This window comes from Lissotriton vulgaris, chromosome 12, assembly GCF_964263255.1.
Source record: "Lissotriton vulgaris chromosome 12, aLisVul1.2, whole genome shotgun sequence".
NCBI classification, from domain to species: Eukaryota; Metazoa; Chordata; class Amphibia; order Caudata; family Salamandridae; genus Lissotriton; species Lissotriton vulgaris.
This window is the reverse complement of record NC_141700.1, coordinates 597,713,917-597,726,515: the sequence shown is the minus strand read 5'-3', so window position 1 is coordinate 597,726,515 and position 12,599 is coordinate 597,713,917. Positions and strand designations below refer to the sequence as shown.

Genomic DNA, 12,599 nt, shown 5'->3' with positions numbered 1-12,599 from the left:
GCCATCTTGCAGATGGCAAGCACTCCCCAATCAGGACTAGGGATTGTGCTCACCCCCCCACGTGGGGTGAGCCCACTAAGGGTGTAGTCACCCTAAGGTAAGTAGTCCATTGGCTATTGACCCCAAGACCCCTAAAACTCCCCCAAAATACAGTATTTGGGGGGCAGACCTGAACCAAGAAGGGAGATCCAGAAACAACAAGAAAAGAAGAGAAGAAGAAGGGCGAAAAGCCGTGCAGCGCTAACAAGAGGACGACGCCCACTTACTTGGTCCCAGCCCTACAGGCCTGTCTACCCTTGAACTTGCTCCTGCGAAATCCTGTTGTGTCCTGCAGCCAGCAACCTCAAAAACCCCAGTGGACCTGCCTGCCTTCACTTCAAAGACAGAATCTCCCATAAACACCAGACTTGTACAAACTGCAGCTTCTGGTGCCAGCCAGAAACCACAAATCCAACCCACTCTACACCCGCCGAATCCGGCCCGAGCTAGAGTGGAAAAACACCACGAGGAGGTCACCCCAGTGATGCGGCGACCCCTGACCTGCCTCAAGTCCTCCAGATGATGCCTGAAGCCTAAATCCAGAGGAGCCCCCCTACCGCGACGAGAGCAGGTAAGAAAATCCGACGTCCCAAGGCACCCCTGCACCAGACGCCCCATGGCCTTGTGCGCCCAAACCAACAGTGCCTAACCAACCCTCAACATCCCAACTTACCCCTCAAAGTGGTGGTCGCACCTGGAAGATCCTCGTCCCCGAGCCTGAAGTGTTTCTTTGACCCAGAGGTTCTCCATTGGAAATAACAGGGCACCCGACCTCAAAACAGCACCCTGCACCCGGCCGCCCTAGTGCCGCTGAGGGTGCACCTTTGGTGCTACTTTGGTCCCCAACTTGCCCGGAGCTAAAACTCTAGGAGCTTTGATCCCACAACCTCGTGGCCTGCTTGCCAGCAGCCACCAACCGGAGACCCCCTATGCTCCATAGGATAACATTGGTCCTCAACACTCCAGTGCATTACTGACCCCAGGAAGACCCCTGAGTCTAACCCCAGAATGCAAATGCTACTTACCAGTATGCATCTGTTCTTGGCATGTAGGGCTGCTGACATTCATATCTGTGCATAGATCGCCGCCTAGTGTTGGGTCCGGATGATTGCACAATGTTGTCCTGGAAGAGTCTTCGAAGTATCACGAGATAGGTGGCTCCTCCCCTGGACTACAGTGCGCATGGGCATCGACTCCATCCCCAGATTGTTTTTAGCCATTGTGGCCAAGATGGAGTGAAACTTAGTGAATGATGACCATGCCATGAAGTGATCTGTGAACACTGCAGCTGCTACAGGCGCCGGGGAGGAGGGCGGGCGATATGAATGTCAGCAGCCCTACATGCCAAGAACAGATGCATACTGGTAAGTAGCATTTGCAGTTCGAGGCATGTGGGCTGCTGATTTCATATCTGTGCATAGAATACATAGCAGTCCCTCCATTAGCGGCGGCCGCCCGTGACAGCTGCAGCAGTTTGGAAAAGTGTCTTGAGAACAGCCTGCCCTACAGCTGCCTGCTGTTTGGAGTGCACGTCTACACAGTAATGCTTAGTAAATGTGTGAGTGGTAGACCATGTGGCTGCTCTACATATGTCCTATAAGGGAATGTTTCCAAGGAAAGCCATAGAGGCCCCCAACTTTCTGGTGGAGTGGGCTCTTGGTGGAATGGTAAGAGTGCGTTTTGCCTTTGCATAGCAGATTTGAATACATTTCACGATCCACCTAGCAATACCAGCCTTGGAAATAGGGTTACCTTTGTGATGTGGCGCAAAGGCAACAAAAAGCTGCTTAGTTTTCCTAAAATCCTTGGTCCTATCAATGTAATACATTAGGGCCCGTTTAACGTCAAGGGTATGGAGCATCCGCTCCGCCAGTGACTCTGGATTTTGAAAGAACACCGGCAACTCAATGGTTTGGTTGATGTGGAACTGAGACACAACCTTGGGTAGAAATTAAGGGTTAGTGCGGAGCACTACCCTGTTTGAATGAACTTGGAAGAAAGGCTCTTGGATTGTGAGGGCTTGCAGTTCACTAACCCTCCGTAGCGATGTAATTGCTACAAGGAAAGCCACTTTCCACGTTAAGAACTGAATCTCGCAGGAATGTAGTGGCTCAAAGAGAGGACCCATCAGTCTTGTAAGAACCACATTGAGGTTCCATTCAGGAGCTGGTGGAGTCCGTGGCGGAATGACTCTTGAGGCCTTCCAGAAATGCTTTGATGGCAGGCACCTTGAAAAGTGAAAGGTGCTGTCTATTTTGGAGGTATGCGGCCATTGCAGACAGGTGAATGCGAATGGAAGTATATGCCAGATTACACCTGCATAGATGGAACAGGTAACAGATGATGTTCTGAATAGAAGCATCTAATGGATCAATGTCGTTGTTTGCGCAATAGATGACAAACCGTTTCCATTTTGCCGCATAACATGCTCTAGTAGTGGGCTTTCTAGCCTCCCGAATGATGTCCATGCAATTGGGAGGAAGGTTGAGGTAGCCGAATTCTAGGACTTCAGGAGCCAGATCGCCAGGTTGAGCTGTTGCGGATCTGGGTGCTGAATGTCGCCATGGCTCTGTGTCAGAAGGCTGGGTGTGAGATGAAGCCTTTGATGCGGTACCACGGAAAATTCCAGAAACGTGGTGTACCATGGTTGGCGAGCCCACGTTGGAGCAACTAGGATGAGGGTCATCGAGTGCTGCCTGAGCTTGCGCGACACCAGCGGTATCAGAGGTGCTGGGGGAAAAGCGTACGCAAATCTGCCTGACCAGTTCATCCATATCGCATTGCCCTGCGACTGAGGGTGTGGGAACCTGGCGGCGAAGCTTTGGTATTTTGCGTTCTCCCTTGTGGCGAACAGGTCGATCTCTGGATGACCCCACCTTTGGAAGTACGGTTGGAGTACTGATGGATGTATCTCCCACTCGTGCATTTGGTGGCTGTGCCTGCTGAGCAGGTCCGCCATCTGATTGTCCTTGCCTGGGAGATGTTCTGCCATGAGGAAAATGTTCCTCTGAATGGCCCACTTCCACATGCTCTGAGCCAGATGAGACAGCTGCGGAGAGTGTGTGCCCCCCTGCTTCTGAATGTAGTACATGGCCGTCATGTTGTCCGTCCGGATCAACACGACCTTGTTGCACAGATGTCCTTTGTATGCCTTTAAGGCCATGAAGATCGCCATCAGTTCTAGTATATTGATGTGCATCTTCCTTTGCTGTAGCGTCCATAGTCCCTGCACCGTGTATTGGAGTACATGCGCTCCCCACCCCTGGAGAGAAGCGTCCGTTGTCAGGATAATCTGCGGCACAGGCTCTTGAAACGGTCGGCCCTTGCAAAGGTTTTGTGGATTCCACCAATGCAGAGAGTTGTATGCCCGACCGCTCACCAACACTAGGTCTTTCAACTGCCCGTGAGCCTGAGTCCACTGACGTGCTAAGCACTCCTGAAGCGGACGCATATGTAGTCTCGCGTGTGGGACTATGGAGATGCAGGAGGCCATCATGCCTATCAACTGCATGAACACTCTTGCTGGAAGCGAGTGTTGAGGTCTGAATCTTATCAGCGACTGAATGCTGTTGACTCTCACTGAATTCGGCTGCGCTGTGGCCGCCAGAGTGTTTATGGTCGCACCCAGATACTGCCGTATGTGGGCGGGCTGGAGATGGGATTTTGGGTAATTCAGTGAGAACCCCAGATCGTGCAGAAGGTGAATGGTGTGGGACACGTGGGTGGCGCACTGCTGGGCCGACTTTGCCTGAATGAGCCAGTCGTCCAGATAGGGGTAGACGTGGATGTTTTGACGTCTCAGATGCGCCGCCACCGTCGCCAGGCATTTTGTGAAAACCCTGGGCGCTGTGGTGACCCCAAAGGGCAAAACCTTGAACTGGTAGTGCTGGTTTTGAATGGTGAATCGGAGGTACTTTCTGTGTGAAGGATGCAGTGGAATGTGGAAGTACGCATCCTTGAGGTCCAGAGTTGCTAGGAAGTCCCCTTGCCGAAGCAGTGGGAGAACCTGTTGCAGCGTGAGCATATGGAAATGTTCTGACAGAATGTAAAAGTTGAGAGGCCTGAGGTCTAGGATGGGCCTGAGGGATCCGTCCTTCTTTGGAATCAGAAAGTACAGGGAGTAAACTCCTGTACCTCTTTCCCGCAGGGGCACGAGCTCTATTGCTCCTTTTTGCAGCATCACGTTGACTTCCTGCTGCAACAAGTGCAAGTGCTCGCCGGACATAGGACGGCTTTTTAGGGGTATGTTGGGTGGAGTGGATGTGAGCTCCAGACAATAACCGTATTGGATAAGAGATCTGACCCACCTGTCCGTGGTGATGGACTTCCACATGGGCAGGAACTGCTGGAGTCTCCCCCCGACCGGTGTTGCGTGGTCGGGGGGCAGTGACAAGGCGTCACTGTTTGTTGGCGGTGGAGGACCTGGAGCTGTTATTTCCACGTCCTCTGCCTTTGACGTTGTTGCCACGATATCCACCCCGACCCTTGTTGGTATAGGAAGGTTGGGTGTTGCTCTTGTAGAATTGCGTCGACTGTGACAGTTGACCCCTCGAGGTGCCTCTATTATTGGAGCGACGAAAAGAACAACCCCGAAACTGCTGGGACTGCAAGGCACCCATAGACTTCGCAGTGTCGGTGTCCTTCTTCATCTTCTCGAGGGTGGTATCAACCTCTGGGCCAAACAGGTGGTCTGGGTTGACTGTCTGGTTTAAGATGGTAGTTTGAATGTCTGGTTTGAAACCGGATATCCTGAGCCATGCATGTCTACGAAGTAGAACGCTAGTGTTAATTGCTCTTGAGGCGGTGTCAGCCACATCCAGAGCGCACTTAATTGAAGCATTGGTGATAAGCTTCCCCTCCTGTATCAACATCTCTGCTGCTTCTTTGTATTGATCGGGTAAGTGCTGTAAAAGGGTCTCTAGAGTGTCATAGTGCGCCCTGTCAACGCGCCAGTAGCGCCTGTGTGTTGGATATGCGCCATATGTTGGCTGCCTGCGCAGCCACCCTTTTCCCCGAAGCCTCAAATACTTTTGATTCCTTGTCTGGAGGGGGAGCATCACCCGTAGTTTGTGAGTTGGCTCTTTTGCGTGCATTGGAGACAACCAGGGAATCTAGAGGCAACTGTCCTTTGATGTATGTAGGATCAGTGGGCGCTGCCTTGTACTTTTTGTCGATACGTGGGTTGATGACTCTTGCTCGGGTGGGCTCCTTGAAGACTTCTGCCGCATGCTTCAACACCCCTTTTAGCATTGGCAAAGTTTTTACAGTTTTCTCAGCAACTGAAAAGGTGTCAAAGAGAAAGTCGACGTCTACTGGGTCAGCATGGAGATCGACGTCATGATTGGCTGCCGCCCTTTCAATTAGAGCATTGAAAGCTGCAGAGTCTTCTGTTGGGGAAGTCTTGGCTGAAAAAAGCTGTGGCTCCTGCCCTGACTGCGGGTCCCCAGGATCGCCACCAGCAGACCATGGCTCAGTCACATCCTCTGGGTCCGAGTAAACTGGATAGGAATACTCATCCTCGTCGTTGCCATCACCCTCCTCCACATTGGAATGAGTGGGTGAAAGTTCATGTGCCTGTGGTGATACAGGCTCCATAGGGGCAGAGGCACCAGCAGAGTCCATCTTTTTCTTAAGGGGAATTTGGAAATGCTCCAATTGTGGTTCAGGGGTGATCTTTCTTTTAAGGAGAGAGAGCTTTCCTGTGTTGGCGTCGATGATCACTTCTCGACGTTCCTCTTCTGCCAGCGGTTGGTGCCGTGGGCTAGGACCACCAACAATGCCTTCGGCGTCGAGGATACCTTCACGGGCACTCCGGCTCCAGGTTTTGCTGTGAAAGCCTTCGGCGCCGTCTTCTATGGAGAAGTGTGGCTTAGGGGATAGAGGCGGCAGACCCGGAAGCTGAGATCAGCCATGGACCAGGGTTCAATTCCCCGCCTCGGCGGGTCTTGGGCTCAAAAATTCCATGGACTCGATAATTCTCGCTCCGGTGCCTTCTCGACTCACGGGTTCACACTCTGCGACTCTGGGCAATAGCTTGCTTAATCTCCACAACGGCCCCTCGCGGCGGGATGCCTGGCTTTCACCTTGTGGATACCCTGCGGGGGTTATCTCACAGGGGAATACCAGGACGGGTTCCCTAAGCAAGCGCCGGGAAACCCACTGCGGGTAGCTGTGCGCTATACAAGTTCAAATACATTTACATTCGGCGGCAACGTGAACAGAATCAGCGTTGGCGTCTTCGCCGGTTTTTGAAGAGGCTTGGGCGGCACAGGGTCCTTCGGCTCGACTGCTGCGGCCCCCTCCCTAATACGCTGAAGGGACTCCGTGACCTTCTTAGTGAACGAGGCGGAGGGACCCACCGGCTCGAGGGAGTCTTCAGAAGCTGGTTTTGGGATGGCGACCAATGACGCAGTCTTCGGAGCCGACGCAGTTGCCCCCTTGGCCTTGTCGAGTGGAAGCGGGACAGTGAGAGACTTGGGGTCGTCCTGCCGCTTCTTTGTGTTGAGTGGCCTTCTTATGGTCGTCGGCCTTCTTGGTATCGATGCGACTTAAGTGCGTCGACCATCTTCGGCGCCGATGCAGCCGCGTCGGTCGCTTTAACCTTTGGCTTCGACACTGTAGTCTTCGGGTCAGCCATTTTGGCGTGGCCCTTGAGCTCGACAGCCATCTTGGATTTCTTCGGCGCCGAGGCCTCCGAAGTCTTCGACCCGACCAGCGCGACTAGCGCTTTCGGTTTCGATACGTCTGGCGTCGAGACCGATGGTTTCACTTTCGGTTTCTGTACCGTGAGTCGTGCCGTATCGATGTCCTTGGCCGGGCCGGAAGGCGGAGCCGTGGGACGGGAATCAAGGCTTTGGGTAAGGCCCGAAGGCGATCCCTCGGCCTGGGCCTTAGAATGGTGGCTGGCCCCAGAGTCAGTTTGAGGAAGCTCCTCGTCCGAGCTATCCTCTACGGTGGCAAGGGCCCCATCGTCGTCCCCTACCTCCTCGACGACTTCATCGATATCCTCGTCTTCCGCGTCGTAGTCTTCTTCGACCTCCGACGTCGGGTTAGATTCTGTGATATCCTGGATAGTGTCGTCGCCGACATCCTCTGTGTTGAAGATGTCTGCCGGAGGGGGTGCCGATCGCTGGGCCTGCAGTCGCGCAGCTCGGCGGAGCTTGAGTGTCTTCTTCGACCGGAACTTGGAGCAGGCCATACACTTGGCCTCGTCGTGGTCCGGCGACAAGCACTTATTGCACACTGGGTGCACGTCGATATGTGGGTACTTTGAGGCACACACCGGGCACCGCTTAAATGGACTTCGTTCCATGATGGAAGTAGGTTGGAGCGTCGTGTAGGCCCGTCCGCGCCGAAAGCACACGGAAGGGAAATGTTGGTTCGGAGCCGATGAAACAAACGAACCCGAACGATAGACAATACCGACGCGAGTCCTAAAGACCTTTTGGTCTCGAGCAAAGTAAGTTAAACAACTATCGATTCCGACAGAGGGAACCGAAACACATCCGAACCCAATGGCGGAAAAAAACAATCTGGGGATGGAGTCGATGCCCATGCGCACTGTAGTCCAGGGGAGGAGCCACCTATCTCATGATACTTCGAAGACTCTTCCAGGACAACAATGTGCAATCATCCGGACCCAACACTAGGCGGCGATCTATGCACAGATATGAATTCAGCAGCCCACATGCCTAGAACCTTTAACTCCCACAGTCGTTTACTTACCTGCAAACTGATAACCTGTTTTTCGTCCATAGGATAACTGACAATTTTCCATCAAAATAACGACTAAGTGTGGAGTTTTGAAAACTAAAGATATTCTTTAAAAATCGTACAAATAACCAAAACGTGTTTTCTCACCTGTTTGTAGGACATTTCCAAGTGCTGAATCTAGGCATCTACCACAGAGTTAGAAAAAGTAAAATAAAAGTAACTTACCTGCAATTTGTTGACAAAGCCTATTCATTTCAATGTACAGTTCCAAAAAGTTTAAGTGTGGAGTTTTGAAATCTGAAAATATTCTTTAAAAATCGCACAAATAACAAAAACGCATTTACTCATCTGTTTACAGGAAATGTCCCAGTGCTGAATCTAGGCATCCAGCACGGAGTTAGAAAAAGTAACATAGCTATATGTGAAAAAAATCTTCAATAAAAAATATTTTTAAAAAAAAGAAAAAGGTAACTTAAAAGTAACTTGCCTGCATTTATTGAAAAAGCCTATTCATTCCAATGTACTGTATTGGCTAAGTGCTGCATACTACTGCTCCCCTGTAAATTAAACCAAGTACAATTTCTACTGCATTCTCAAACTGTTCTATATCCAGTAACTTATCACTGAAAAGTATTTAACACCTTCGCTGCGTCGGCTATTCCGCCGCAGCGCTAAGGGGGCGGGGGGCGCGCGGTGCGCCCATGCTGGTGACGGAGCCGCTCAGTCACCAGCCTCGGTTGAGATGTGTTCATGACGGAGCGGTTCCGTCATGGCCCCGCCCGTTCAATGGAACGCCCAGAGTAGGCGCGGCGAGCGGGCCATGTCAGAACCGCTCCGTCATCAGCACAGCGCTACCGCAGCTGATTAATGCTTACCTATGCCAGGCTTGCTTGGTTCTAAAAATAAACAGTATATTTTTATATAAAAACAATTGGCCTAGAGTTCAGTTCTTGAGTGTGTGAATTATTTTGCTGACTGAGTTTGTACATCAAATGCTTAACACTGTCCTCTGATACTGCCTTACTGCTCCACCAAGCTACTACGATTAGAGAGTAAGGTTCTATCTAACTTTAACCTCTGCCTACCTCTGGAGACACTTGGACTCTATACACACTATACCTCATTTTGGTGTAGTGTATATATAGAGCCAGTTTCTTACAATCTGCAGGACCAACATGTCCTACATGATTGCCTGCCAACCAGGTAAGAATCGGTGGATTCTATCTCCACCAAGTGACTGTGTCCACGTAAGGGCGCACTTAGGAGGTTTGGACGGTAAGGCCGCAGGGGATGATGGGGTCAAGGGTGGTATGCAGACTAAGTGGCACACTGATCTTGTCCAAGGGAGTGGTGTATACATCGGCATCTACCACAAAACTGCTGAGTTCCCAGTAAGGGTTGGACATGCTGGCGGTAAGATACGTCTCGCTCAAAGATGCGATGGAAACATTTTGTTTGCTGTAATGAGGCGGGAAGCCCAGTAAGTTTGCGATGGCGCTGCTCAGCAGCATCCCAACAAACAGCTGGGTCTAACAGAGAGACCAGTCCTTAACACAGACTCATATGTTCCATGTAGATCCCATTAACAGTGCTCTCTGTTCTTGTTGCAGTTTACGAAAAAATAAGGAAGATTAATTTCCCTTACGAAGCCTACTGGTCTGGACAATGCTTCATCGACTGTCTGCACATTTATGATATATTATCGATGCCACTAATGCTCCTCTGGATTATGGTCTGGTCCACGATGACCATGAGCTTTTAGGATAAGAAGCTCTTCTGGGATATTAAGATATGGAAAGGCCCGGTTTGGGAACTTTGTATTATTTCAATTGACTGAATAAATTTTATTGTATTTGTGTGGGAGAATATATGGTCTAGTCCTGAAACCCACCAAAACGTGTCAACGTAATTGATGAACTGAATCTGTATAATATTGTGGTCCAATAGATGGTGATTTCTACATTACATCGTGTATCATGTACAATGATTGAACGGACTGGTACCACTTAAAGATACAATTGTTTATTCTCCTCTCGGTCTCTCCCTTTTCATTTAAATGTAACAATTTACTTTTGCGCCAAATTGTAGGGTTTTTAATGTAGGATTTATATTGTTGTTGATTATAGGCAGGTGATATGATCACTGTTTTACCACAATATATATATATATATATATATATATATATATATATATATATATATATATATATATATATATATATATATATTTATATATATACACACACACACACACACATACTGAGAACATTTTAAATAGTAAACAGTGTCTGTGAACACGTCATTAAAGCTTGGCGCTTCTTCATATTGTTGGTGTGGTACTGGCATTGCTTGAAAAGATACTCTGGTATGATAGTAGCTTCAAGGGTGTTTGAAAAACGGTGTGAAACATATGCATGTAGTATGGTGATTTCCCAATGGAAGATTTAAATTTTACGGTTACTCTTTAGGGAATCCTACATATTAGAGGCCAAACATGAAGCTCCAAGAGACAAAGTACCTGATGAACACTGCACAGTGCAAAAATAATAACATAACTTCACAATGAGCATAGGGTCATTGTAAGTCACACTGCAATATGCATTGCACTAACTGCAAACCTTTTCAAGCTACAAACGAAATGGGCAAATATGAGTCTCACTCCTTGAGAAGAGCAAGCAGCACGTCAGTGCTTTGCAGGAAATTAATGGTTACCAAACTTTCAAAGCCACTGTTTAATCGAAGCACAATACATTACCAAAACACCATATCGAGATAGTGCAGTCAACAGAATAAATGATTATTCTTGTTCTATTATGTGGTGGATAGTACCAACCATAGGGGATCAGAAAATGAATTTTCTCGTCAGTCATGGGCGTAAGGGCTTACCCAACGCTAGTGTCAGTAACTTATGCTTCCCAGCCAAACCTGATATCTCCAACACGTGAGCCTCACAGATGCTAGAGGTATTATGGCCACCTGAAGGACCAAAATTGGGGAAGAATTGGTTGGCTTGGGGCTGAAGCCACCAGTGTTGTCACAGAACTAAAGTGCATCATAGATGCCATGGAAAATGCAGCACGCATGGAAGGTGGGCCAGATGATCTAGGTGTGGGTTATAAACTCAATACAGACAGCATGCCTCCCAGAAGGCTGCACCTGCTCATGTGCTACTTTAGGAGTCTGGAAGCATACTAGCTGTTAAATTTTATTTTGCAAGTGAAGGATTACATCTGAAGAGGATGAGTCAGACCACTGCTCCCTGGACCTATTCTTGTGATTCTTAATAAACAAGTAATCCTGCAAAAAATAAAGAGGACTTAATGTGCCTTTGTGAGGCACTGGCTTCTTATAGAGATGATCTGTCGCTGGGAAGAGATCTGCATTTGGTTTGGATCCATCCTTGTTCAAAGTCCTAATATTAGATTTCCTTTCTGCAACCATATTCATGTACCTGATTGCACAAATTAGAAAGCCAAGTCTCAAGTTCAAGGTCTAGGCATTGCATGCGGCTTAAGTGAAGGTCATTTATCTGTCTGAGACCCAAAGAAGACAGAGTGCAAAACAGTACAAAAATCTGACATCTAAAGATAATAACCAAAACTCGGTATGTTTTTGAAGTGCCATTCTGGACCCATTTAGTCGTATCTTACAACACCATCCTGTGCCTTTCTGGACCCATTTAGTCGTATCTTACAACACCATCCTGTGGTTAAGAGGATGGTGTGGGGAAGGAGTATCCATTAAAGGTTACCTTGACCAGAGACATCCTCCCAACACCCAGAAAGACTATTTGCTTGAATACGACTCACTACTAAGGGGGTTCAAAAGATAAATGAGATTGCAGTTTTGCAAATAGGTAATGTTATTATACAATGTGCTGGTTGTCAAGGTACAATTAAACGGATATTACTAAAGCTCTAGTCCTGGGCACTGGTAGGGTTGCTCACTCAGCTGTATTCGCTTCTACATGGTATTGATACAAATAGCTCCAACGAGCTTAACTGGCTTGTCAAAGGTAGATGGAAGAGGGGTGAATTTCAGACATTGATATCCGGTTCACCTAACAAACCAAGCCCTAGACTAATGCACTTCATGCAATTATGTTCATACTGTACTGTGGATTGGAGGACTGCAGAAAGGAGTTCCTTTTTATGGCTTTTGCCTGACAAAAACGAAGAGAGCTGTGGGCATGAATCTCAAATTGAACTTTCATCTGATCTCATATGACTTCATAATAGATTTTCGGAGTTATCAACCAGGTCAATATTACTTTTAAGCAGGTCATTTTGTTCAAAATGGCACTGTTCCTCACATTCTTCAATGCCCAGCTAAACAGGGCATAGACATCCCAGCACAGGTGTTGAGATCAAAGGAGAGGGTTTTAGAAAGGTACTCTGTGGAACTGCGGTATTATCAGAATATCCTGCACATGGTTGTATTAGCTTTTTTCGATATGAAACGGTAACAAGCGTTTTTTTTTAAATAATGTAGACTTATCAAACTGCTCCCATCTTGAATGGTATGCAGTACACAGGAGGTTAAAAGAAAACACAAACAAAATGAAGACCTACACCTCTCCCAAATATCCTGAGCCAAATATTATCACTTTTTGCTTGCATCCATCAGCTCAGGAGTCCTAATAAGTATAAAATGCAGTGACACCATCAAAGGCACGAGGCACTATGTTTGAGCACACACTAAATTAAAAACCCTTCATTTCTTATGCAAATTTAAAGGAATACCATTAACACATTACTTACCTAAATTCAGGCTTAATTCCAATATCTTTCTGTTGAAGATCTTGTAGGCCTCGTGTTATTTTATTGAAAGCAGCATCCTAGCAAATAA

The 12,599-nt window shown here is 48.2% G+C and overlaps 1 protein-coding gene across 3 annotated transcripts in view; it reads right to left on the bottom strand.

Moving 5' to 3' along the window:
• ANKRD27 (ankyrin repeat domain 27) overlaps positions 1–12,599 on the bottom strand; it is a 719,886-nt gene that overhangs the window by 550,738 nt on the left and 156,549 nt on the right. For all 3 annotated transcript variants that reach the window (XM_086945455.1, XM_086945456.1, XM_086945457.1), the window contains one exon: positions 12,512–12,588. In XM_086945455.1, coding sequence (XP_086801581.1) covers positions 12,512–12,588 — 77 coding nt within the window. The remainder of the gene's footprint in view (positions 1–12,511; positions 12,589–12,599) is intronic.